The following is a 27,669-nucleotide window of genomic DNA, read 5'->3' as shown; positions in this document are numbered from 1 at the left end:
ATAATGAAGGCATTTTAATCTAAAAATCAATTTACATTTCAAAGATGAACTTGCACTTCAATACGGTTAAGATGTGTGTCTAACGAGAATTCTGTCACTGTGTTTTGTTACACAGAGATTATTAGAGAGTATTTCCTCACCCACAAAAGCATAAAACCGAGACAAAAAAGAAACAATTAATTCATTTTAATATTTCCCAACCAGCAATGGCTCATTTTCTGTCAGTGTCCCAACATTTCATCCTGTATAGATTAACACACACTAGAACAACTGTGGTTTAACTGCTGACCTCAGCAGACAAACCCACACCCAAAGACATCAGTCAATATTCATCTTTAATGATCCGCTATATGTTTTTGCTTTCTAACTTCTACAAATGTTTCCTTCCCACCACCTTGTTCCAACACAAGTAACCCCAACCTGGTGCTGAACAACTTAAAGACTAAAGGACAAACAACTCTGAAGTTAAAAGATGCTTTTCCCTCTAAGGAGGGGGATGGAAAATGTGGCACAAAGGCTCCACTCAAAGAGGATGCAGGAAGTCCTGGAGGAGGGTTGGGAGGGGAAATGGGGGTAGGAATGGGGTGACCATACAGAGGTTTGCAGAAGTTACCCAAACTACTGTAAATACTGCATTTATACTCACAAAACAGCAGGGCAGAGCTACAAATCCTGATGAGAAATCTTTGGCCTGGGACATGGAGAACTCCAGTACAGAATCTGAACGACAGTTCATGAACTAATCCTCAGAGCAAAGAGTGGAATGGAACAAGCTGAAAAATCCCACTTGTGGCACTCCAGCTATTTTGTACCACTCTGACACAGGATTTTACTCCCATAGATTTTACGCTGGCTGGGAGACAGATCAAGACTTTCAGATGATTTTTGTGAGGCTGTATCATTAGTTAAGTCTGACAGAAGCAGAAATTTTGTAAAACTAAGCGCAGCTCAGAGAAATTATAGTTCATCATTTTAACAGCACTGAAAGAATGAGGGTAGTAGTACAAAGAATGAACAACAGCCTGTCACTAGACTGGAGGATGCTGTTAAGATTTCAAAGCCAAAAGTATGTTCCACAGCTATTTTCAGGGTGAAGCCCATTCCATATTGTACACAGTAAATGCAATACCCTTTATTTTTTCCTCTAGTAATCAAGATTTGTAACTATTCTCAGGACTTGATGTTTTTGTTCAACTCAAAGATATTTTTCAAATCATGTTTTTCAGCAAACCATTTTCTTTCAATTCCTGCTCAATGTGGCTACTTGGAGTCTGTGTTCAGAAAAGATCTATGTATGGAATAAAATAAAATTTACACTACAGTCATACAACTGTGTCCCTACAGATCACCCAAAAGAAGATAATAACAAACTAATGGCTTTAGCAAAACAGTAATTTGATAGTTCTACTCCAAGCTCCAACAGTGCAGGTTTCTCCTGGAGGTCAAGACTCATCCAGATGGTCCCTATTTAATGGGCACTGAAATGTCCCTGCATTTCCACAGGTACTAACTGAATGAAATTTCTTTGCTTACACAGAAGATACCTTTCAATTGTGACAAAAAGGTAACAATTTCCTTTCTAAGCCACCCTTTCCTATTAAATTTCAACTTCTCCTGTCGATATCCTGTTAAGACAGCACTTGGCTTTTTAATATTTTGCCTGAAGGATATATGCCAACTCGTCCTTGATGTAGAAAATTTTAATTCAAATCAATACATGTACAAGGTCACTTTAAAATTCAATTAATATGAATGAAAAAATATGCCCCACAGTTCTGTGAGCTGAAAATGGAACGGCTGCAAGTTAAATACGTCTGTAGCTTCTGTTTTGGGCTGTGTAATAACAATGTATTTCTAACTTCCTTTTAACTAAAGTATACTAAATTCAGGCAGTTAAGTTATTCATAAATCCCCTGCTTCCTAAAATGGAAAGCTCCAGAAGAAGGTAGGACAGGCAGCTGATTGAAATCTGCAATATTATGCAGCTTTTCTGACAAAGATATATAAAATAAAAATCTACTTGAAATATCCCAGTTTTAAAAATATTTTGTCTATCACCAAGATAAATCTCAAGGAGCATCTGACAGACACAGTATGCCAAGAAAGGGGGAAGGGGAAACAGAATAATCAGGGAAAATGACTGAGATAATTTCTTGTAAGATTTCTAAAAAAAGTTCCCATTTAACATCACTTATAATCGGAAAAGAAATAAGTACCTTTCCAAGTAAGTCAGAACCAGGGTCCAAATGAGTTTACAGAATGAAAAGGATGAAAATCAATTTACTATGGCAGAACTCTGCCTGGAGAAAACAGCTTGAAACCCACCCCCCTTTAATTTTGCCTCCTCATTGAAACCAATATCAAGTGAAAAGCCTTTTTATGAACCATTTAAACAACGCACTAACAAACATTCTTTCTTAAAATTCATTTAAGTTTGATACCAGGAAAATGTATGCTGACAACACCAAGAGCTCCAACACTTTGCAAAAAATTCCCAAAGCTGCAGATTTCCCCTCAGCATTCCAGGGAATTTGCTGCTGATTTGAGCTGCAGATGCTCTGCAATGCAGAGCTAAAAGAAAGAAAACATTATTTTTGGTTAACATGGGCACCTCCCCTGCTTCTATAAAAAGGAGCACAGGTTTGTGTGTGGTTTTTATTCACCTCAGAAATAAGGCAACATCCAACCAGAGACATAACCAAGCTACAGATTTCCAGCAAAAGGCCAGACACCTGCTCCTTGCCACAGAACCAGCCATAAGCTCATCCTCCCACTTGCAGATCTTTCTTACTAATCAGTACAATGTGTGGAAATCATATTTATACATGCTGAAAAATAAGGTTTCGTATAAAAAATAAAGTTAAAAAAAAAACCCCAAACACCCAGACTTTCAACTAGTTATTTTTCCCCCCTCATTTTTTATGTCTCATCTGCTTCTGGTGTGAAGGCTGAGCTTTCCCTCACATGCTCATTATTCTTTAATGATGCCTATTTGTAAATAGCAAGATAAGATGCAATTAAGCCATTAGAGTCTAAATAAACAAACATACTAATTAGGTTCTTTACAAGGACTTCTTTTTTTATGCAAGGGCTGGAATTTACCTTTCATTAGTCTAATCTAATTGCAATAGTGCCTGATAAAAAGTCAACATAAATGTAGGACTTTAAATGATTTCACCATATTAAGGATGAGCTGGTGCTCTTCTCCCTCGGTAACATTCCATATTCTCTTAATAAGGCAAAAAAAACTGGCACAGGATTTTGTTCAGAGGTTCAAGGGCAGATTTTGCCAGTGGCCAGTCACACTCACCCAAGGCTCACACCAGTCCAACTGTGCTACGGGAGATGAAAAGTTTTTCCATTCTAAATTATAGCACACCAGGAATTTCACAGAGATGAAAACCATGTTTGATCTTGCACAGTGTAAATCTGTGGGAATATCAATACACACCTGTGAGGCTTTAGGCACAGTAACCCCGTGGAGGGAGCAAAGCTGAGGACACTTCTCATGGGCCTTTCTCTACTTTTTTCTACTCTTGTTCCCTTTCCCATCAAAAGGTCATTCCTCATCTTCCTCAATCTTATATTAGACAAGCAGAGAGTAAGTTACAATTTACTTGCCAACCCCTGCTCATGTTCTTTGTTAATTCAAGACATTCTTCCCCTGCATATTTCACCCCAAAAGCTGGTTTTAATGCTTTTCAAATGCAGTTTCTCCATCTTAAGGCACAAATTGTGAAGCCACTGCAGTCACAAGTCCCACTGTGAGCTCAGGAGTGATTCCTCCAGCTCACCCAAGAGATTCTTAAACATCCCAGGAGTTCCATCAACCATTAAAACCAAGCCAATGTCTCCAAGGCAGTAAATCCCTAAATGAATATTCATCCTAAAGGACTAAAAATTAGGTGCTTAAGCCACCAAACGTGACCATCAGATCCATATCCCTTCCATGAACCTGCCTTTTATCCAGTGCACTGGTTTCCTAATAAACCACCCCACAGGCAAGGAGAAATGCTTACACTGCAAAGAATTTTGGAGAAAAGAGATTGTTTTGGCATAACAGTACCGAAGGGTTTCCAACCAATATTGATTTCAAATCACTTTCCAAATCCTCCCCCCTCCTCCCCAGTTCTCCAACATCTGGGTCTCTTGCACAGAAATCGGTTTGGAGCCTTTCTTAATGAGCAAATAATAAATTTCAGGATCCATTTTCCCAGCAAAAATAATGATTTTATCTAAAACACTGATAAACAAAACTGAGACACGAGGAATTACTAAGTGAACAGATGTCTGGCCTATTTACAATTAATACAACCCACTGCCATACAATGACTGCTTAAAATGCCAGGAACAAGATCTGAAAGTTGAAATGCAAATGTGTCTGACTTTATGGAGAATGAATAAAATTGTATAAAAACCTGGTCTGTATTTTTATATGAGGGATCAATTAAAAATCTAGGTAGCAGCAGCAGAAATTTATAAAAATTAATTTAGAATCAAAAATTTTTAAGACAACCTGAGAAGAAGAAATCATGATTTCTGCCATGAGTTTGGCAGAAACAAGTCAGTTTTTCAAACTGGAAGTCATTTATACATATCATTATGCTTTAGAAACAGAAATTGCAGAAAACAGTTCAGTTATCTCTGAAACTATTTACCCAGTTGGTAACTTCTGCAGGAGTTCTTTACAAATACTGGGGATACAAAGAACTGAAAGACAAATTAATTCCCAGATGTAGACAGGAAAATAAGTTTCTACCCCTGAGCAGGAGTAGCTGGGTACACGATGTTAAGGAAGTCATATTTGTCAGCTGGAAAAGTAGGGCTAAATTTTACTGTTTAATAAAGTATTTCTGATATTGATGAATGAATTGTAGGTAGGATTTGTTTCACACAAAAAAATATTTTAATTTTGATAATGGAAACGAGGTATGTGAAACAATCAAAATAATGTGATGGTGTGATTATTATATCAGAAAAAAATAGTATGTATCTAGGAATACGACTCATTATTTTTTAAAAAAGCAATAATCTAGGTATTTGTCATTAAAGGAAAATCAGTTAATGTTTTCTTAACATACAAGATGAGGTTTATTTATTTACAATTTTTGGCATTTGACCAACAAAATCTCACGAAAACCTTAAGGAGTCCACAGTTCCCTCTGCTGCTGCTGGAAATTAATTTTGCATAACACAGTTATTAAAGCTGATATAATTCTATATTTAGTCTATTTTATACATAGTGGGATTAAAAGATTAACTGAAAAATCACTACTGAAGATTGGGATTAAACAGCACCTTGAAAAGCCACAATAAACTGCCTTTAAAATCAGCCAAGGATTTCACAGAGCTCTGAAAGGTTTCAGTTATTTATGTTTTGGCCTGTGTAGCACAAATCCAGACTAATGAGGAACAATTGCTGCGTGTAAATCTAAAGCATAAAAACCTCCTTATTGTCTGGAGGATGCAGCAACCTCACAGGACTGGGAGGCTGTAACTTCTCAAGACACAGCATTTATGGTCTCAGAAATAGTTTATTTTTCTTTTTGCTTAGATTTCCCAGCGTCTGTGAGAGTTTGTGCCCTGGCCAGGAGAGCCCAGCTGAGCACAAGGGTCACTCACCAGGAGAGTTTGACCAACAGGCTCCCACAGCTGCTAATTATTATAGAATCATAGAATTTTTGGGGTTGGAAGGGACCTCTGGAGATCATCCAGTCCAACCTCCCCTGCCAGGGCAGGGTCACCTGGAGCAGGTGACACAGGAATGTGTCCAGGTGGGTTTGGGATGTCTCTGGAGAGGGAGACTCCACGCCCTCCCTGGGCAGCTGTTCCAGTGCTCTGCCACCCTCAACATAAAGAAGTTCTTCCTCATGTTGAGGTGGAACTTCTTGGGTTTTAGTTTATGGCCATTGCTCCTCATGCTGTTACTGGGCACCACCAAAAAGAGCCTAGCACCACCCCCTTGGATGAGGATGATTAGTGAGATCCCCTCTCAGTCTTCTCCAGCCTAACCAGGCCCAGCTCCCACAGTCTCTCCTCATCACAGAGATGCTCCAGTTCCTTAATCACCTTTGTGGCCTTTGCTGGACCCTCCCCAGCAGCTCCTTGTCTTTCTTGAAGAGAAAGACAGCCCCTTAAAACACCAGATGAATCTTAACAGTGCAAGTCCCACCTCTACAGCTAAGGACATGAACTGATTTCCATGTGCACATAAAGCTGTAGAGCCTGGGGCTGGAATTTGCTGTATTGGGTCTTTTCCCTAAAGATGATTTGTTTGGCAAAGGCCCCAACATTTCTGAAGTTTCAAAGAGTCTCACAGGCATCCCCTTCCCCTTCTTCCCCCTCTCCTTCCAATCATTTACACATTCTTAAGATATGGACAGTGCTTACCAGTGCCTTTGAAGATGAACACATGTTCTTTTTTCTGGTAGATGGAATGATTGTGTTTGAAGATGTCATGAAAACTAGACCCTTACATCAAGGACCTTCATGAGTAACATCAGGTATGAGATGAACAGTCCCAAGGACGAAAATGGCTGAGATTATACAGTCAGTTAATTAACTCTGGGCAAACAGGATGGTTGTAAAATATTTTTAAATAAAATGAGCGTTATCTGAACACTCTGGTATATGGTAAACCACCCTGCTGCAAGGGAGCAGCTCCAGATGTAACTTGGGCTAAGTTCACAGTGAGAAATCACAAGTGGTGACGAAACCTCCCTCCTTCTGGGGGAGGTGCTCTCACACTGCCCATCCTGCAGCACCTTTCCCTGAAGGATCTGTGCCTGAAAACAGCAAAAGCTTTTGTAGCAGTCAGGGCCAGATGGAAAGTGCCATATTGGCAACGTCAACTGAGACAGATGGGGGAGAGGGAAAACCTGCCTGAAAGAAAAAATGATAAACCCATCACACAATCACATACAAAAATACTTTAAAAACAATCTTTTTGATCTCTGATCCAAGGAAAATATGCATAGCACTGGTTCAACACGGGGCTGAGATCTTGTAGCAACAAAAACGTCCTTGATTTAGGGAGCAACTGCCACATGGAATTCACTCCATTGCTGCTCCTGGTAAAAGGGCCTTCCCTTACACTTACCACCCTACCTTATTCCTTAGTCACATCCAAGATAATTTACCTTAGTTCCTAATTGTGCCTGAATCTTAAACAGCATCATCTGTTTTCTGACCTCAAAAAGCCATCAGAAGTACAAGGTACTTCTATATGCAAAGAGGGGCTCTGAGAGAATGGAAAGGGTTTCAAAGAAGCAAACCCAGACATTTTTCTATAGCAAAATAGATGAATATAAACTCAGCTTAAGCAGAAATGCAAAAACTCCCAAGACTTATAGCTTCTTAAGGCTGCACTGACGAATTCCATTCTTTTCTGGAATATATTGTTCCACTTGGTGAATCCAACAATTGCAGATTAAATGTTTTAATGCCAGTTGTTTATTTTAACCTCTGACTCAAGTTAATCTCTTATGAATTTGAGGCTGTTCAAAGAAAGTTAATAACGAGATGTTAGACAGTTGATTAATTAAAACTAAACACAATTCAAAATAATTTAAATTTAAAATTAATCACAGCAATACTCACTACAGAGAAATCAACAGAACCTTAGAAAAATACAAGCAAAAATCTAACCACAGTAGTGTTTTACAGTCAATAAATTCACAATATAAAATTTAAGGCGCAGTCCTAACATTGACTTACACTGACTCATCAGTTTTGTTTTGACAAAATATCTGACTTTCATGTTCATTTTTTTGGGAATGAGAAATATACTGACAGGTACACTATGCCCAAGCCTTTTGTAACAGTCTGTGTGGGAAAAGAAAAAATAAGAGGAAGTGCCATGAGAAATGTGAAATGGAAAAGACCAAACTGGCCTTAGTTCTTCATCTGCGTGTACGGTGTATTTTCTAGTTTTACTTAAAATTTGGCAAAAGATGTGACTTCTGCCTTTCACCCTGCTTGGAGAAAATCAACATCCACCTGCCACACTATGGACTCCACTTCCACGTTGCTGTCTTGGAGTAAGAGCTTTAAAGACTTCTCTTGTATAAGCACAACAGCTGCCCGTGGAAATGGATGTGAACAACGGGTTCCTCTGGAATGAAATCCTGCCTGGCCAGGCAGAAATAAGTTGAATGTATTGGACTTGTTTATCTCTAAACCAGCCTTTACTGCTCATTTACTTCAAAGGCAAATTCTTAACTTCATCACAAAACAGAAACTCACTGACCCAAGAACAATGTGAACAAATTTAAATCATATTGGTTTCCTTCTTCTTTTCTTCCTCACAACACTCTCTTCCTTCTTAATTATCATAATTAAGACTCACTCATTGCCAAGCCTGCTGAAAACCACAGTGAATATTTGAATTTGTGCTCATATTTCTACAATCACATTTAACAATAAAAAAGGCAATAGATCTTTCAATGAAAGGGGCAATTCTTTTTATCACTCATTTGCCTAAGAGCAAGAAAGATGCTACACTGCTGTGACAAATAAATTACATGTTTCTGAAAAAAAAAAAAAAAGGAATTATCTTTAATAACCTGCATCTTAGGGACAGTGATTCAACCTGTTATGAAATTCAGCTCAAAGGATTAAATGATCCAACTTACCAGAAGCATTGCAGAGGTTCCATTTGGCCGGGATAGTTGGATAGACATTTCAGGGAACATCCTATCAATCCGATTGATCACATCATCAACGTATCTACCAACCAAACCAAAACAGCAGCATTAACACACAGGCCCCTTCTCACAGACTGGGATTATTACTCCTTTTTAACAATGTTCATGGGACTTTCCTGAATTAATTCTGCATATTCTTCAAAAACACGTGGAAGTATAACTCAAGGAGTCATTGATAAGAGGAAACAAACCAAAGCCCTAAGCAAGTTGTTCTGATAATTAATTACTCTGCCCTTAAAACCAGGCAATTTTTAGTCCAAATCTGTCAGTCTCAAATTCCTGCCATTGTATTTCTATACCTTCTCCTCGGGGGGGTCACAGGATACATGATCAAAACTACTCTTCCATCATAGGAATTCAGAGGCTGTCACGTCCTTACTCTCTCTTTGATAAACTAAACTGATAGAGGTGTTATCAAAGTCTTCAGACTATTCTTCGGGGTGCTTTTTTTTCCTGAATCTTTCCAATTTATTTCATGCACTGGTGACTCTGAAATTGCCAAGTACATTGGAGGAGTTTCTCTGGAGTGATCAAACACAAAGGTAAAATAACATCCTTCCTGCTGGGTATAACCCCTCTGCTTCTGCAGGCCAAGGAGAGCCAGCACACAGTTGTCTTGTTCCCTGGGATCAAATCAAAAGCTGACATCCATTACCACTGGAAACAGCCTTAAAGAGACTTTGTTTCCCAGGGCACATCACTCCATCCCATGGGCAAGTCTCACATCCTTCAGCCATTCCTCTGGGCACATTAAAATCCAAATATTTCCTTTAGCAGAGTTTACAGGACAGCTTGTGCACTCTGGTACTATTTTTGGTTCTCCTGAAGTACCCAGCAGAAGGGAGGAGCACCTGCCTTGTTATCATAGAAACACAGAGTGGTTTGGTTTGGAAAGGACCTTAAAGCTCATCTTGTTCCAACCCCCTGCCATTGGCAGGGACACCTTCCACTAGAGCAGGTTGCTCAACATGCATCTACAAACTCTGCAGCTTGATCAGATCCATGAATGAATTCATCAATAAAACTGTTTTCATGCTAACCCACATTTGTGCTCTAGGAGAAAAAAAAAAAAAGACTTTGGAAAAATTGGTTGCCTGAGTTAGATTAACAGTAAAACTAAAACATCTAATTATTTCCCTTTAATCTGCTTAAATAAAGGAAAAAAATGTTGAATTCTTGCTCTTCAATGTAATTCAGTTCCAACATTAGTGTTAAACACCCCCCACCCATGCTCCAATCGCTGCTTTACAAAGCAAAGAATTAAAATAATCAGAAAAAAATAAAATCAAATCAGGAAAGCTACACTTCCACAGCTGGTTAAGTCAGCTCACTTTTAGAAGTAACTAAAGAATGAAACGAGTTAGGACAATTTTGCATAAAATCCTTAATCCAAGGTGTGCACAAGAAAGTTCCCCCATTCACTGCAGTGACTCATTAACACTTGCTGCTGATAAGCAAAGCCAAGACATCCAAAAGCCAAGAACTTCCTCAGCACTGGGAAAGAGGAGGCACATAAGACACTGCTCCAGGATGAGCAAGCTCCACATCAACAGCACACACCCAACTGATTTTAAATGTTACTGAACCCCAGATTTATTTTATAAAGCATGAGAGTTTATGTTGTTTTATAAATGCAATTACTCCAGGCTCCACAAATAAATTAATCTCTTGCTTGGGGGGGGACAGAGATGACTGGCTGTGGTACAGGCAAGGAGAGGGTCTGTGGTTCTCCACCAGCACAGCCTCACACACCACAATGCAGATTATTGCACAGCTGAAGTTTTCCAAAGTTTTTCCAAGCTTTGGGCAATAAGAAGTTAAAGATAAACAAAATATGAAGTTGCATAAAACAAGACACTGATACAGTGCATTAAAGAAGGAAAATTCAAGTAATTTTAAATCATGTGAACAACCACTGGACTTGGGCATTTAATCTGCATAATGTCCTTCTGAAAATCCCAGCAGACATGTACATTCATCCTTTGAAAACAGGATCCAGGCTGGGTGGTGGCCTTTACTTCTCAGTCAGTGGGATGCCAAGAGAAAACCCAAGACCAACAGGATAAAAGAGCATGATACACATGGCATTGTTTTGCCTTTTTTCAAGTAGACACCAGGCTTTCCTGAGCGCTCATCAGAACAGAAGGATTCTTCAAAGATGCATATATAATTACTGAATTAGCCTGACTACATGGTGGCCTCAAATATAAAATGACAAACAACCTAATCTAAGGCAAAATTCTTCCATAGATCTGTCCTTCAGAGAGGACATCTGGTAAAACATCTTGCAAAGGGATGGATACGATAAATCAGAAGCAGCAAAGTAATGTAAAAGTGTAACTGGTGATGACTTCAGAGAAAACTGAGGAACACATGATAAAGACAAGATAAAGTGCACTCCTGAGGCTGTCTGGAAAAAGGGTCAGAGAAAAAGCTCCTGTCTGGAACTTATTTTGCAGAACTGAAACACACTGATTTAGTGCCAAAATAAGCAGAGTCACAACTTACACATCTCTGTCCAGTTTTAGCTCAAAAATATGATGGTTCCTATTTATGTTCCAGAACCTCTTGCCCAGTCTCAGAGAAGTGAAGCACTTGAGGATGGAGAAAAGTCTAATTTTACTTTGCCAATGAGCAAAGTTCTGACGTCCTTCCCACATCTCAGCTCTCTCCTACATACAAAAGATGCTGGTTGGAAGGAACATTTACAAACCCAGAAGGAATAACTCAAAGCAGGGAAAAGCAAATGGAAACAGATTTGCTCAAGCACTTGGCCTATTTTCATCTTAAGAAAAAGAAATTAATGGAATTCTCAGAATTAACCACAAGCTGAAATTTTATGTACTAGAACAGGCATTGTTCCACCTACAAAGGGTTGAACAGAGTGCCTAGACACACACCCTCCCCATCTATCCTCTGTGATGCAAAGAATGTTCAAAAATGTCTGAAGCCAGACTGCAAAAGATCATACCCAGTAATTCCCGTGTTACAGCACAGTATTTAAACTCTTTATAGACAGAATTTCATACTATTTACTCTTCTAGGTCTCAAAAGGCAATACATTAACACCTTTTTGTTGCAACACCCACAGTTAGTTCCATTCAATTCAAAAAAGCTTCCAGTAACTTCATCAACTCCTGCATCCCAACCCAGATCCATGTGCAACTCCTAATCCACATCCATGTGCATCCTAGTCAGAAAAGAACAATGGATTTCACCAAGAAGTCTCCCCATCATTAAATCTTACCAAGTACTAAAGCAATAAAGTAATATTGTAATAAAGTAAAATATCTCTGCCATTTTTCCAAGAAGTGCATCCATAAATCCTCTGGTCTCTATTAGAGGAACAATGCCTGGAACAGACAGAAGACACCTTTGAAGCCAGTTAGAAAATACTGTTTAGAAGGGCCTAATTATCTATGTAAAACACTCACTGAGAAGTTTCAGTGCTAAAACATCAGGTTGACAACATAGAAATAATTCAGGAACCATTTCTGTAGATAAATGGCCTTGTACCATCACTTTGATTCACATAAAGGCCCCCCTAAAAGACAGCAATATAGAAAAGTAATTAATTATAAATGCCTTTCAGTTCCAAACTGGACAGATGGCTTCGCTCTCTAATGTGACCTCTTTTATTTTTTTTTTTAATTTTTACTGGATTAGATCCAGCAATCCAGTGTTAGTGTGATGTTTAACAGCTTAGGTAAGACTTAAATGGTATTTATCCCACAGTGTTTCACTTGCATGCTGTTCACTTTATCCACTCCACACAACAATTTCAAGATCAGAAATACAGGTATTAATAATCATTTTCCAAGGAGGTCTTTTGGAAGAAAGAACATTTTGCTAAATGATCTTGGCAAGATGGAGAAACAGAGAGAGGGGAGGAAAATATATATTTGTAATATGAAAGAGGGTAAACTTTCCTCTACACTCAGTGGAAAACACCACATTTGAGATGAAAAGAAACTCTACAATTTTGTTGAATCAGGATTCATGATATTCTGGAGAGCAACAGGGGAAACTCTCCACACATTCTCTCACTTACTAGCACAGTATTTACTTGCTCCCAGACTTTTATATTATTTTTTTTTTTGGCTTTCAGTTACTATTTTCAACCCAGTTAATAATTTCTTTTCACATGTGTGATATTTCAGAAGCATGGGCTGCTGAAGGCATCAGGACACAGAGCCTGCCTGCACTCGTTCCAAGACCTATGGAACAGCAATTTTTTGCAGAACCAAAACTCAATATACATAGAACCTAAAGCTCTTAGCAGCGGCAGGATTTAAAATATTATAGATTTTTATAAAGAGACTCAATAGGTTTCAGGCAACCTGATCAGAGAAATAGTATATTTTAACACATACAAGGTAATCACAGTTCTAGTGTGATTTATTCATCACGGAATTAAAGTTTTAATTTGATTCAGCTACCTGCTAGGCAAGTCTCTGCAGGTAGCAAATTCAAGTTGATAGAAGGCTTTTCAGAAGCATCAATTAGCAACAGTTATTAAAACAGTGACCTCTGCCAGCTTTGGTGAGATGACACTTCCTGCTTGGATAGGCAATGAAGAGTGTGAAAAGAAATTCAACACCGCTCACGCTGCGAGAGAGACTTCAAGCCTCAAGACTAAATCAGACAGCTGGCACAATCCCTGACATCTGTACAGCCATCCTGGAAGTCTCTGCCTCGTTCCACAAATTCCACAGGTTTTGTTGTTTGGTTTATTTTTTTTCTTTTTATTATTGTTAATTCAGGTTCTTTTTAGCTCTGTAGAACCTCTCTAAAAATGCTCATTTTTCCCAGCTCCAGTACTAAACTTGCTTGTTTTGAGCAACTTCTCCTCCCAGCTATGTTTCCTTGCCAGGTTGTTTTCTCTTACAGTTCTTAACACCGTCCTCTTGTCTTTTCTGAACAAACTGTTTCAGCAGTTTTCTCTCTCTTCTCACCCAGTTTTCAAGTTTCTCTTGGTGGAAGGCTCCAGCCAGGAGTCTGTTCCTTCTCTTCCCTTCTCATCTGCACATTAACTCAGTCTCTGCTACTCCTTCAATGCCTCTGTTGCCACTGTAAAATCTGTATTCATGATACATTAAAAAAGAAAAACATTCTCTCTTTCAAATAACTGACTTCTAACTACCATGATGTAAACTGAGGGCAGTTTAAGCCTCTAGAGCTGTACACAGTTCTTCAGTCTTGGGGCTAAAATACAGAATGAGCAGGAAGAAGTTTGACCAATGTGTTGGTAATATGAATCCAGATTTGTGGAAAGAAGTAAGTCAGAATGTGTGGACTACAGGGAACTAATTTGCTAAGACACCCTGAACAAAGGTCCTAAGGAACAAATTTGCTAAGGTTCATGCCCAACTTCACTCTGCCCTGCAGAGGGAAAGCAAGACAACACACATTTGAAAGCACTGAAAGATCCAGCTCCATCCCTGGGAGAAGGCACATTTCCACTGATTCTTACAAATTCATCTGCTTTCAACTTTGCTACGGATGTTATTTTGGCCATAGAGGAGTTTTGTTTTATTATTGAGTGGATGCAAAAGATTAAGTTCTGTGCCTAAATAGCCTAGCAGTGTTTACATATAAACACAGGGTGGTCTGCTGCAAAAGCATATGCACACAGAGCTGTATCAAACACTTACCATCTGCACTTCTCACTCACAAAAGGCCAAACCTGGTACAGCACTTAAAGGATGCATGTGAAATCGTTTGGACAGTTCTCTAGAAGCCAAGGCAGGGTGTTTAAGGGTTGGATTTACAAAGACATTTAGAAACCTGAGGCTGTGATTCAACAGTTTTCAGCCTTCAGCACCCCCAGTGCCATAAGGCACTGACACATCCCCTCCCGCACACGGCAGCGTTCAGCCCCCTCAGCTGGGCTGTGCTGGAGGAGCTGGAGCTCACAACTGAGCTGGTTTGGAAAAAAAGAAAATACTAGTTTAAATCTAAACCAGTTCCATGACTCAACTCCCCGTGTGCCAGCACAATTCCTGCTGGGACCGTGCATGGCAGGGCAGGAGTATGGCACACTGGGGTCCTTCTGTGACAACAGTAAAATATTGGTTTATGGTAAAATGTGCTACTTAAACTGCATTGTTTGTACAGCAAACACAATTCTGAATTCTTCAGTGCTACCGTGAGTCCACTGCTAAGAGACATAAACCTGCAGGGAACATCCTCAAAGGTATGAGCTGACAGTGAGGGCACAGACACACACAGGCTCTCCTGCTGAATGCTCATGGAATGCAAACCTGCTGCTGAGTCAAACAGTCTCTGGACACCTGCACACTTACATTATATATGAACACCTCTGTAACACACTCTGAAAACACATGTTGTCAGTGCATACTTTGTTTCTTGAGACACAGCAAAAAGACAGCTGCTCACAACACTGAATTCCAGTGAACCACCCTGAAAAGTGTAACTTTAATAAGGAAAACCAAGTTACAAATAGAGGCCTTGCAGCCCAATTCCCAGAGCTATTCTGTTATAGTACTGAAATAGTTTTTTCTTTGTACTTATGTGGAATGCTCTTCAAAGTGCCTTTAATTCACAGCAGTAATCATGAGAGGAATATGGATATTAGAATGTGTGAAAACTGGTTAACAAAACAAGCATGAATCTACTTTACAGTCATCACCAGAATCCTGCCTGAGCCCGCACTAGTCCGTGCTCTATGGAAAACATTAACTCCTTTATACACACCTTGAGAGGAAAACCAGCCCTCCCTTAACCATGCAGCATCAGTGGTAAAATAATTTCAGAACCAATACTTCACAGTACATATGTATTGTTTATATTTCCACTTCTTCACCAAACTAGATGTTGCTCCACAGCCCAACAATAAATGCTAACAACAGTCACTTTCAGGGGCTTGGATAAGAATCAGAGTTATTACATCAGTGTTTATCTACAAGATGGTTCTTGAATTGCGCCTGACTTTTTGAGCAATTTGTGCCCCACACCTCAGCCTAAAACTGCACATGCACATAACATGTTTCCACACAGCAAATACATGTTTCTATGTAGCAGAGCTGTGCCAAAATTCCTCAGGAGCTATCCTCCTCAGTGTGTCTGAGCTGGGTAATGCCCATCCTCTCCACTACCAGGGAGAGGTTGCTGGGGTTCACCGTGAGGTAAAACCACCTCTCCTGCACTCCCAGTGAGTCCTGAGTGAGGCAGAGGGGATTAAGCTGTGAATTGCTGATGACAAAGGTCTCAGAATAAGGCATCAAGTTCAGTCCTGCTTCTAGAAAATTTGATGGGCTAGGATGGTTTTTAGCCCACCTGCCCAGCCAGATTCCCAAACAAAGTGAATGGGGCTCTGCCATCTGGGAAAGGTCCCACTGTGTGGACAGACCACCTGATGGGAACCTGACACTGTGCATTACTCCACACTGTCAGTCCCAAGTTCAGCCTCCTCAAGCCAAAATTCAATATTTTATAACACTATTTTCAGCTCTGCTACTGAAGAATTACTGCAGTAGCAAAGCCTTCTCACTTACTTTTTTGTACTCTATTTCTCCCTTAACACAGCAGAAATTACAGTACTCACCTCCTTTCATGAACAGCAACAGATGATGCATGATACCTATTAATTATTCTATACCTATGAAAAGCAGCAAGATTTTACCTTTGGGTGAAGAGACTGATGAACAGGAAATAGAGAATGTTGTGCCCAGTTAGACTTTTCTTTACACTGTGTTTGACCATAGGACAGGCACTGCTGGAAGGAAGAGATCTTAGTGATCACTTCTGTTAGGTACAGCAAGTCCCAGAACTTTGTGAAGGCATCACAAATTCCAGAAGATGGGAGGGAGGAAGGAACGATTAAGGATAAAACCCCCTGGAGAACAGCAAACATATCAAAACAGGAGAGTAGAGCAGACCATTTCATACACAGGATTGAAATACACACAATTAGGAAGTAAAGACTCAAATTTTAGACCTCATCAACAGACTTCAAACAGCCACTCAAAAGGAGCATCCACTTCAAGATCTAGTGCTTTGTCAAAATTATAAATTGTGCTAAAAACAGGCAAGTCTTAATAGCACTAGTTCTAAGGGTACTTAGGATACTTGACATCAGCCTTTAAGGACCCTTAAGATTGATTTGTTATTCTCTAATTAAGAGGCAAGTAAAGGTGAAGAAAAAAGTAGAAAAGATGAGATACAAATGATCACTTGCACAGCCCAGTGCAATTTATTACACCACCTTTTACCACATACACATTTCCACTTTTCTGATCACCTACTTCAAGTTTTCCTTGAGGGAATTTCATAATTAGTCCTGATTTCTAGCTGTTCACAATTATGCTCTGACCAAGTATTTCGATCTGCCTGTGATACTACAGAGACAAAAATCTATCTTAAAACTCAGAGGTTTATCAAAAGACTCCTTCAAGGTCATCTTCACACTCCAGTACAAAAACTGGAGATAACAAGTACAATTAGGCATTTATAAACTCAAGACTCTCGCAGTACAATCAGTTAGGAGAGAGAAGCCCTTCAAAACATTATTTTCTAAAAAATACATTTTCATCACTCCTTCCTCCAACATGACAAGCTGTTCCTTAGGTTGGGAGTTTTTATAGGGTTTATGGAAATTAATTGCGTGGCTTCCGCTGAAAGGCAACGTGGGGGAGGAGAGCGAATTCCCTTGAGGAAATTCTCTGAGAAAAAAACCTTTCTCTTTAAATAAGAGTTGGTTAAAGGAAAGGGTTTCTCATGGCAGTTACTCCTGGGCTTGCTGAACATACCACGGCAAAGCCACTGCAGGAATTCACTGCACCTTTTTGGCCATTTTCCCACTCTTTTGGCCATTTTCCCTCTCATTTGTTATCTCCCCTCTCCCAAGGATCACTGTGCAGCCACCACGGAGATCAGACAGGTTTTATGTTCACAGTGGCTTTCTAAATGCTGGAGCCTCTGTGCTCCCTGTGTTCCATCCCTGCCCTGAACAGGCAGAGCAGAGTTTAAAACCTTTCCTGGGGTGGAGGCCTGGACTAAAGCCAAGTACCACTGTAAGCAAATAGAGAAGTTCAGAAGTGTAGTTGTTTTACATTACCTGCAGAGGTTCCCTAAAAAATAAAACATCAACTAGCATTCATGCCAAATATATCTAAAGCAGAATAACCCCTTTAGAATCACCCTCTCTGCTGCTATCAGGGAGAAATATTCAACCTATTAAAAAATAATACCATTCTGTTTAAGTATACTAACTGAGAAAAGTGTCTAAGTGAAACCCAAGGAATGAAGATCTCCTTAGGTAAATACAAACATGATTATTAGCACTGCCTAGCTTGGTTCCTAGTTATGTTTCCCTAATTCTGAGCATCCACTTCATGAATATCGAGTTCAAAACTTGTAAACAGCAAATTCCTTCAAAGTGATTATTCAAAGTAAAGAAATCCCAAACCATCAGATAATTTCTAACAGTAAATAGGTACAGATTTAAAAAAAAAAAAAAAAAAAGGAGAAAGAAAAAAAAAGGACAGTCTTGAGTGGCATGAAATAATCCACCTGTACCTGGGACTGTACTTGGTCACCAGCCAGAACTCGGACTCTGCCAAATGACATCTCAAAAGTGCTGCTACAGACAGGCAAATAAAAGATTTCTTGCAGCCCCTGCAGACAACCCCAGCCTGATGAACCTTTTCTGATCTGCAGCCGGGGTGTCTGGCCCGTCTGTCAATGCCAGTGGCTCGCAGCAGGGAGTGGTTTATTATTCCAAAAAGATGCTCCAATAAGAGAGGGTCAGCCCTGAATCACTACCGTGAAAAGATTTAATTAGATTTTTACACTCGCTAAAGACATTCCCTGCACACACAAAAAATATTAAACATGCAGATAAATGATAGTCTATTTTAAGGCAAGGTTACTTCTGTGTTCTGTTTTAAACTTACTGTTCATATTTTTCTTTGTCTTGAGATGGTTCTTTACATTATCCAGTTACACTGTCCAAGCTTAAAGGTTTCTTGTGAAAAAGAGTTCAGTAATTTTTTTGATTCAAAACTCTGGAGGCAAATCTGCTGAAGTATTCCACCCAATGCAGAGCACTATCTTTTCCTAGGAAAAGTTCTGATCCATCAAAACACCCCAACCATACCAAACAAAAGGGAAAAAAAACAACAGAACATCCCAAATTTGCTTCATCAAGAGTAAAAGTTGCAGAATAGTTTGATACCAAACACAGGTACAACATATATCAATGTAATGTTGTACTGCAGTGTTTTAATTAAAAATATACTGGATAAAGTAGAGAATGGGACTCAGCTATAATAATACACAGAGTTGCAAACTATCTGCATTAGCAGACAGAACGTTCATTAAGAGTAAAATTATATCAAAGATCTTTCTAAAAGCCACCAGAGGAAAAGTTGAAGTCAACCATGAGGGCCAGGGCTATTAGAGCTGTTTCAATCGTTAGGAAACCATTATCTCAAATTCATGCTGCTACCAGGATACAGGTTCACCCAGCAACATGACAGCAAATTATATGATTAATTAGCTCCCACACAGCTCCTCTGAGTCAACCAGTTGAAACTGATGCCCTAAAGAAACAGATAAAATATTACTAAATGGTACCTATTGCCTCAAAAGACTGTCCTGCAGTCATGCTTCCAAACATCAGTGGATTTGCAGATGTTTTAAGGGAGCTCTCCTACCACACTCACTTTTCATTCACTACTCACAGCACTGACACTGATGTGCATTTCTGTATTTGATTTTGCTTTCACCACTTATTATTTTTGCTTTTCGCCTAAAATTGCAGTCATTAAGTTTCCTGTAGATTCAAAACACAAACACAAACCACACTTGCATTCATCCAGTGTCAGATCCATTCTTAAGAGCACTTCGGAGGCATTTTTAGAAATGAGACAAAATATTTGCTATTGATTGCATTGTGTAACTATTTGGCAAAAGGCACGAAACAAACATTGCACAATATCTCTGAAAAAGAAGCATGAAGATGGGAAAGCTGAAAAAGAAAGCTTGACTGAGAACAAAACAAATGAAGTTACATCCACCACTGAAAGCTTTAGTGCTTTGACTGGTGTCCTGCACCCCATCCCCTTAGACTGAGTCAGCTGCACCCAGTGAGAAGTCAGCAACAGCAGAAGACAAAATATGGGCAAACAAAACAAAGGGCTCATTTTGCTCTTTTCAAAGGCTTTAAAAAAACCCCAAACTCCTAAAGCATGAGCTTAAAATGCATGGGGGTACAAACATTTCCCAGCATCACAGGGCAGCATCACTGACATGCCAGGAGAGGCTCTGTGCTCACTCAAAGCTGGACTTCTCTCAGTGTATCTTCTCCTTCACACTGAGGAGGTGGAAATGAACCACTTATTTAGGATTTGAAAGCAAAAGAGGGTCAACTATGGACAGACCCTATGTGAAAGGAAAAAACCTCTTTATTGAAATTCTCTGAAACAACCAACCAGAGCAGGTTAAGAGATAAGGAAATATTTGAAACAACCTGAAAATGAAGGACCATCCAACACCCAGGTTCTCTATGTACCTTCTTCACAGCAGCGTTTTAAGAATTTCAGCAGAGAGTATTTGAGAGATATGCAAAACACAGACCTTTAAGATCTAGTATATGCTGACACTTTAATAAAGCAATTAGTGCAAAAAAAAAAAAGTGGCTCACTTGCGTAAGAGCTTTCTGGTGGAGGATGATGCCTAAGACACAAAGAATTAAATGGCTTAAATACATACCAGCACAGAAACAGCTGATTCAATCATGGCACTGCAGAGAGAGGCAAAAGTACAGAGCAGGAGAGAAAGGATATTACAACACTCAGGCTTCAATATCAGAATCTCTCTGCCTGTCGATGACTTAATAAAAAACAGAGGGAAAACAGCGATTGTGGAACAACAGAAAGAAATTAGTAGCAGCAGATAATATTTTAGTTGTACTAGCAAAAATTATAATTGATTTTCTGTCTGTGCTGTTAGAGCTGCTATCTTTGCACCGAAAATACATTTTCATTTTGAAAGCGTAATCACATGTTAAAATAGTTCTACCTGGCATTTTCTGTCCACAGGCTCGTTTTACAAGGGGCATACAAGAGTCACCATTGCTCTGTCATGTCAAGAAATCCATTTCACTTCCTCAGGAATATCCAAGATTAGATGGCATTAGATTTGCTTATCATCTATTAGGTTGTAAAATCACGTTGCTGAAGGAAGAACCTTTTGTCTAAATGAAGAGCAACTTTCACAGTAGAAAAGATCATGGAAGTATCAACTCAATAAACTGCTTTAAGTCAGATTTTAGATTTTTTTTAAAAAATCATACAACTATTATTTTAAATGCCAAGCACTCCTCCTTGTAGCACTCCTTTTGGTTAACTCATCTGCTTCTCATTGTGGTTTTTTAAGCAGGCTACTCTAATCTACATTATCACTTATTGCAGTTTCTCCAAAAATATCTGCTTGCTCCTTCCATCAGCCACCTCCCTCAAACCCTCCTTCCCCAGGTTCACAAGAAGTGGGTTTTCAGCAGACCTGCCTAACCAGGAAGCACTAACTGGACCTCTAGGACTGCTCTGGTGACAGCTACAAGTGCAGCCTTCCATCCCTGGAGGTTTCAGGATTCAGCTGGGCAGTGTCACAGCTCATCTGACTGACTTGTGACAAGAGACCATCTCTGAATGGGAGGATGGACTCAATGACCTTCCCAGGAACTTCCAGCTCACTCTCCAAATAGAAATCAAAGAGAATTCAGAGCTGAGAGGCTGGAGTAGCCACTGCCACAGCACATTTTTCCATTAATACCTACTTGGCTGGGAAATACAAAGAGCTGGAGCAGGGAGAGATTGATGGAGGTGGCACCTGAGCAATAAACACACAGGAGAACAGCTGGAAGAATTACAACTACAGAATCTGTTCACTACGCTCCATGGACACATCACACCTCAGCTACTGAGACATCAAACCAGTGATTATCAACCAGGAATTATTTCCTAAACTTTCTAATTTACAGGTTACTTGCTAACAAAACACCTCAGCAACAGCCACCTAATCAGCCTTACACCTTCTTAACTTAAATGTAAAATTGAACCATAACAAGAAGTTAAAAAGCAATAAATGTTTAAGCTTAGGTATTATTTGCAGTAAAGGTAAAGTACTGTTAGATATGACTCTGATTCTTCAGACTGTGAGTCTGCCATGTAGCTGATTAGCCCCAAATTTAGATCCAAGTTCGATTTGTCTTTCGGTCCTTCACAAAAGGCTCTTTTTCAGACCTGTCTACAAGGCTCATACATATTTGTCACGAGCAGAAGCATCATCTCTGCTGAGCAACTGTCAAAATGCAAAAGCCAAAATGAAAGAAGGTTCTGCATGTAAAATAGGGAAGTAGAAAAGCCTGGGTTTTGGCTTCAGGGGAGCTCAGTTTTATAGTGCTATTTTGGACACAGATATTAAATTCTGACTTAAAATGCATCAAAACAGTAGGGTGTTTTTTGCCACTTCGAGAGTACATTTGATTTTAATACCAAACACTGACAACAATCAGCAAAAGAGCCCAACAGTTTAGAGACTACAGAAGTTTAGGGAGCTCAACACAGACTGACAGGCTGCAGGCCTGGTGTGTAATTATTTCATGTGTTGGCACTTTGTCTTCCATCAGTGAAATGAACACCTAAAGGCAAGAACACAAAGGATACAGGATAATCCATCACCACTCATTTATCAGAAGGAACCTGCCAGTGGATACTGGGAGCTTCCTGTTAGGCCTTGCAAGTAGGAATTATCTGGTCATTCATTCCTCACAACACCTCACTCGCAGACTTTGGATTTTGTAAAAAATTAATTGGTTTTGAACAACTGACAATAAAAGACAAAAATCCAGACTCTTCCCCTGGATGAAAGCATCTGCCTTATGGTTAATGCCTTCTCTTATCTCTTCTCTTATCCCAGCTTTGTACCAATATTAATGGAGTCACTCAGCTCCCCTGCAGAGTTTCCAGATGAAACAATTCACACTATTCCACGTGGGGAAACTGAGGCATAAAACAACTCTAAGAAACAGTAATTTGCTCTGCAAGAACTTATTCTGGAATCTCTTTATCTTTAAGTGCTTTCAAACACATGACAGAGAATGAAAATGCTGAATGCTATCCCACAATCAATGTGAGGGATAGAATCAAAGTATTACAGGCAATAATGGAGCATAATGATCATACACAGAATGCAATCTTTATTTCACTTCATTCCAGGGAAGCTCAGTAAAGGTTAAACAAGTGATTCACTACTTTACCTCCGTACCAAACTCTTACTTTCTTTTCCAAAAAGGAATTTGTAAGAACAATCTTGAGCAACACAAAAGAGTAAATTCAATTTCAATGCAAAAACTGCTGCATGGAGATGCTTTTGGTTGCTAAAATTAGAAGGGCTTACTACAGGATTCCCCTGGCCATGACTCACAGACAATAAAGAAACTGCAAGCAGTCACAGGAAAAAGTCAAAACTAAGTCTGCCAAAGTTAATAAGGTCTTCCCTGTCCAGTATTTTACTCCTTATGTTACCCATGCAAAGGTAAAAGTCAGGTAAATAAACAAATAAGGAGGTGAATGTATCCATGTCTCATTAGAAATGTGCATCACACCATTAATACACTTGTTTTCAAAGTAACACACACATTCTGCTGAGTAACATCACTGAAATGGAAAGGATGGTGTTACTCTTTAGTAGGTAAAACCTGCACAGCAAAGAGAAAATGCCTTGAAAAATTAAACCATCAGGAATGAAAATAACAGTAGAGTAGCACCTATAAAGGGATGAAAAACGAGTCTCTTCATTCAGTGAAACTTCTAATGGTGCTATTTCATTTATTTTTCCCACTGGCAGTTGGGAAAACAGGACTAGCAAAATAAGTGCATCAAAATACTTCAAATCATTACAAATGAAGATTATATTTAGAGGGGAAAACTACGAAGTCATCAGCTGGAATTTGCTACCCAAGCTTTTTTTCATTTAACCCATCCATAGGGTTCCTTGTAAACACATGAATACCCAGAGAATGCCCTAAAGTGAAATTAAAAAGTAATAACAGCTATTTTTAACATCAGTTAAAGAAAGCAGAGCAAAGCAGTTCTACTCTGTATCCTTTGTAGTCAGAAAGGGCATTTAGGTGTCCCCTCAGACCCCATCTGTGGGGATGATGCAGTTCATCACTTGGAAAACGCTTCCCCTTTGTAGAGTCACTGTTGAAACTCCAGGGGACTTTAATTGCCTTTATTTCCAGGTATGACTTGCATTTTGAGATCTTTTCACTGTGACACACACCTAGAGCTTCCTCCTCCTCAGTGGCTCACATTTGAAATCATTTTTATCCCCCCTCACTGTGTAGCTGTTTAGTTCTCCTCTCAGATAACCAAAGGTCACTTGGAATCATGGAGAGGCAAAGCTATAAAGCCATTAATAAATACACTCAGAGTAAATTCACATCACTTTATACAATAGGATTATACAATAATGCTGGTCTGGTTAAGCCACCAAAACATAAAGATCTCCCTCCTTGTCTCTGACAAGGGAATATACAACCAATGCAGATGGACACACTTGCTGTAATGCATTTCTGAATTTGGCAAGCAACAGTTTTAATTTATTCCTTTCAGATTGATTGTCTGCTGCAGCAAAGCAGCCTCAAATCCCCATCCCCCAAATAGGAAAGCTAAAAAAACAAAAAAGAGGGGAGGGGTTAAAGCAATCATATTATAAAATCACAGCTTTAGCAAAAGCTTTGATATCATTATTATGTTCATACAAATTTCCTCTCTTATCTAACTTGTTCTTCACTGTCTTAATTGGTTCAACCACTCATAGTTTGTGTTCTTTTTTTTTTTTATTTGACACAGAAACAAGTAGTTAAACTAGTATTTGCACTCTTTAATTACACATTAAAATCTTCATCCTTAACTTTCTTTTTTACTGAAAGTACAGTGATTCCCTACAGTGCAATATTAATGTTCTGCTCTAAATGCTGCAAGGGCATCTTCTAATAGTAGTGGCTGTGGAACAACTTTTAATTAATTGCCACCTTTTAATGGCACAGTTTCCCACAAACATTACCTTTAAGGCAAACATACATCAAAGAGGCACAAATTTGTTCTTTTACAACAGAGTTGCAGATCCCCAGTAACACTAAACTCACTGAGGGTCTGCTCTGGATCTGTGCATGTTCTGGAAAATGAACATGCAGATCAGGTTGGTACATGGCCCAGAGTTTCCAAAAAGATTCAGTTTTTTCACTTCCCAACTATGGAGTGTTCCAACTAATCTTCCCCGAAGTAGATGGGAATGATTTCAAATCACTTTGCTCAGTCACACAGGGCTGCACATCACACTCACAGCAATCCTATTTGGGGGATTATTTGTGGAATATGAAACCAAAATATCAGGAGTCATCAGCCCCAGGTCCCTTTTGGCTCATGTCTCCCCAACAGGCTCGTGCACTGAGCCGTTCACATCAGCCCCCAACGGCTCCCAACCTGCAAGTGCAGCTCCACACACTGTAAAGAAATTATGAAACCTCAATTACAGGCACTCTCTTTCCATAGTAGCTGGTTAGAAGAGTTGCTGAAAACTGAATAAATAAAACAGAGTTTTCCTCGGTGTTAAAACACATGGTAAAGTTTTGCATCACAACTGATATTTGCTACCCAGAGAAGCTGCCCCATCCCTGCAAGTGTTCGAGGCCAGGTTGGAGCACCCTGGTCTAGTGGAAGGTGTGGAATGAGATGAGCTTTAAGGTCCCTTCCAACCCAAACCAGCCTGTGATTCTCTAATGCATATTTCAGTAATTAACTGTGGAAAAAGCAACATCCAAGATCCTTGTCTTCTGTATTGTATGGATGGAAATTATTCTCCTGTTAATGAATATCATAAGGAACATTTAGTTTTAGTCAAAGTATTTCCTTTGGACAATCTGTGTTGATCAATGCCTGCTGGTTTTTTGTAATTACTTTGTAAGAAACTATGCAGCTGTATAGTACTTAATGGAATGAAATTAAATTCAGCATATAACTATAGCATATAACCATGTAGAATATAATAGAGAATAATGAGCAAACAGCAAACCAGCATTTGGACAGCTTTGTTACAGGAAAATAAATGCTGAGAAATTCAGATCACAATAAAAAAAAAAAAAGCATTGATTTGGCATAACAAAAAAGATTACTGCAGAACCCCCTGCTGTCAGATATATCAACATATTAGGAGATTAAATCAAGATTAAAATGCTGAAAAGAACTGTATTTCTAAAGATGCATAAAACAGCTAAACCTGTCTTCTGTATCTCTGGCATCCAAACAGGTTCCAAAGCACCTGTAAGGTTCCAAAGTTAACATGACAGATAACCCAAGTGAACAGCACTGAAAACAAAGCAGAGACATCAAGCAAATTAAGAGCAGCTTATTTTAAAATTTACCTTTTACACTGAAATAAAAAGTTCAACTGTATTACTCCTTTCTCTCTTTTTTGGAGCAGAGTTTAGTAAGGCATTTTTAGATGCAAATAGTAAGATGACCAATGTTATATCTCTGGTATGTCCACAAATGTTGCCACTGAGTCTAAGAGTAACTTAAATCAGTATTTCTAATACCATACTTTGTAGTAATCCAGACAGCCAGACTTCTTAGCTTTCAGTGGTGGGGAAACACTGTTAAGAGGAAAATTAAGAAACTGGGATTACAGAATTAAGACTTTCCTCCTGTGCCCCTATGATCCAACTTCAATACTTACTTCAGAGAACCAGAAGCACCCAAAGGTCTCACTGAAACAAGACTTTCTCTATAAAGGTCAGGTTTCTTTTCTGTAAAACAACTTGTCTAAAAGCAAACTGGTGTCATCTCTGCTTGGTAAGCAGCAGGGAAAAATTAAGAAAGAATCCCAAACAAACCAGACATGGTTGTATCATAAAATAACTTAAAACAATCATATTTTCAGTAGCTGCTGAAATTCATTGTGATCCGAATTTCTCAGCATTTATTTTCCTGTAACAAAGCTGTCCAAATGCTGGTTTGCTGTTTGCTCATTATTCTCTATTATATTCTACATGGTTTGAAATTTCACTTGAGGATGCTGCTGCTCTCTGCAGCAGAGCTGTAGGTGGCACTTTGGATATTCTGCAGTTTTCCTCTAAAGAAACTAAATACTACATATACACTATTTGTATTGCTGTGAAAAATTCCAGAGGAGCACAGACTATCCACCACATCATTATATCAACCCCCTCCAGCACCACTGTGCTTAGAACAGAGTGGAGCAATAACCCAGCATGGATTTTAGAACTGGAACAGATTTGCCTCCAGGGAATGGCCAAAGGCTCACAAACCCACCTGCTTCAAGAGCACAACCAGTTTTATCAGAGGTTACAAAGAACTAGCACTCTACCTAACTAGACTGGTTTTGGTAGATAAAATACCAATATCTGAGAGGGGAAAGCCAGTATTTTTGACCTGTGCAAAATAAGGAAGCTTAGTACAAAGCAAGACAAAGAAACCTTTAACAAAGACTGACCACATACATCATCACCAAATATATGGGCAGGAAGAAAAAAGAGCAAAGAACCCATTGGCTAAGATTCTTTGAAGTAAGGGAAAGTAAGAGTTACTTAACAAGCTGATGAAGCACAATATAGAAGGTACTAAAGGTATTTTCTATTTAATTGAAATATGAGACTCGAGTATCCTGCACATAACCTCTGAGCCCACTGAATAGAATGGCAGTGAGGGATAAATGCAATGTCAGTGCATGGCAATACCCTGGAACTGCCACTGAAACAGCTCCACAAAACAGCTGGGGAACAGGTGTTCAACAATTTACTAAAAATAAAATGAAAACAGCAGAATGATGTGATCCAAACTGTGCACAAGACACCAAGTACTGAAATTAATGTTCCATCGACACGGTACACGGCTGCAAAGTAATTAAACTT

The 27,669-nt window shown here is 39.2% G+C and overlaps 1 protein-coding gene across 1 annotated transcript in view; it reads right to left on the bottom strand.

The window, feature by feature from the left end:
• Positions 1-27,669, bottom strand: part of MED27 (mediator complex subunit 27) — an 82,966-nt gene that overhangs the window by 16,065 nt on the left and 39,232 nt on the right. Inside the window, exon 4 of the mRNA XM_051807430.1 lies at positions 8,634-8,727. Coding sequence (XP_051663390.1) covers positions 8,634-8,727 — 94 coding nt within the window. The remainder of the gene's footprint in view (positions 1-8,633; positions 8,728-27,669) is intronic.

This window comes from Manacus candei, unplaced genomic scaffold (genome assembly GCF_025592945.1).
Source record: "Manacus candei isolate 608988 ecotype Guabito, Panama unplaced genomic scaffold, ASM2559294v1 h1tg000071l, whole genome shotgun sequence".
NCBI lineage: Eukaryota > Metazoa > Chordata > Aves > Passeriformes > Pipridae > Manacus > Manacus candei.
This window is presented reverse-complemented; position numbering and strand designations above follow the sequence as displayed.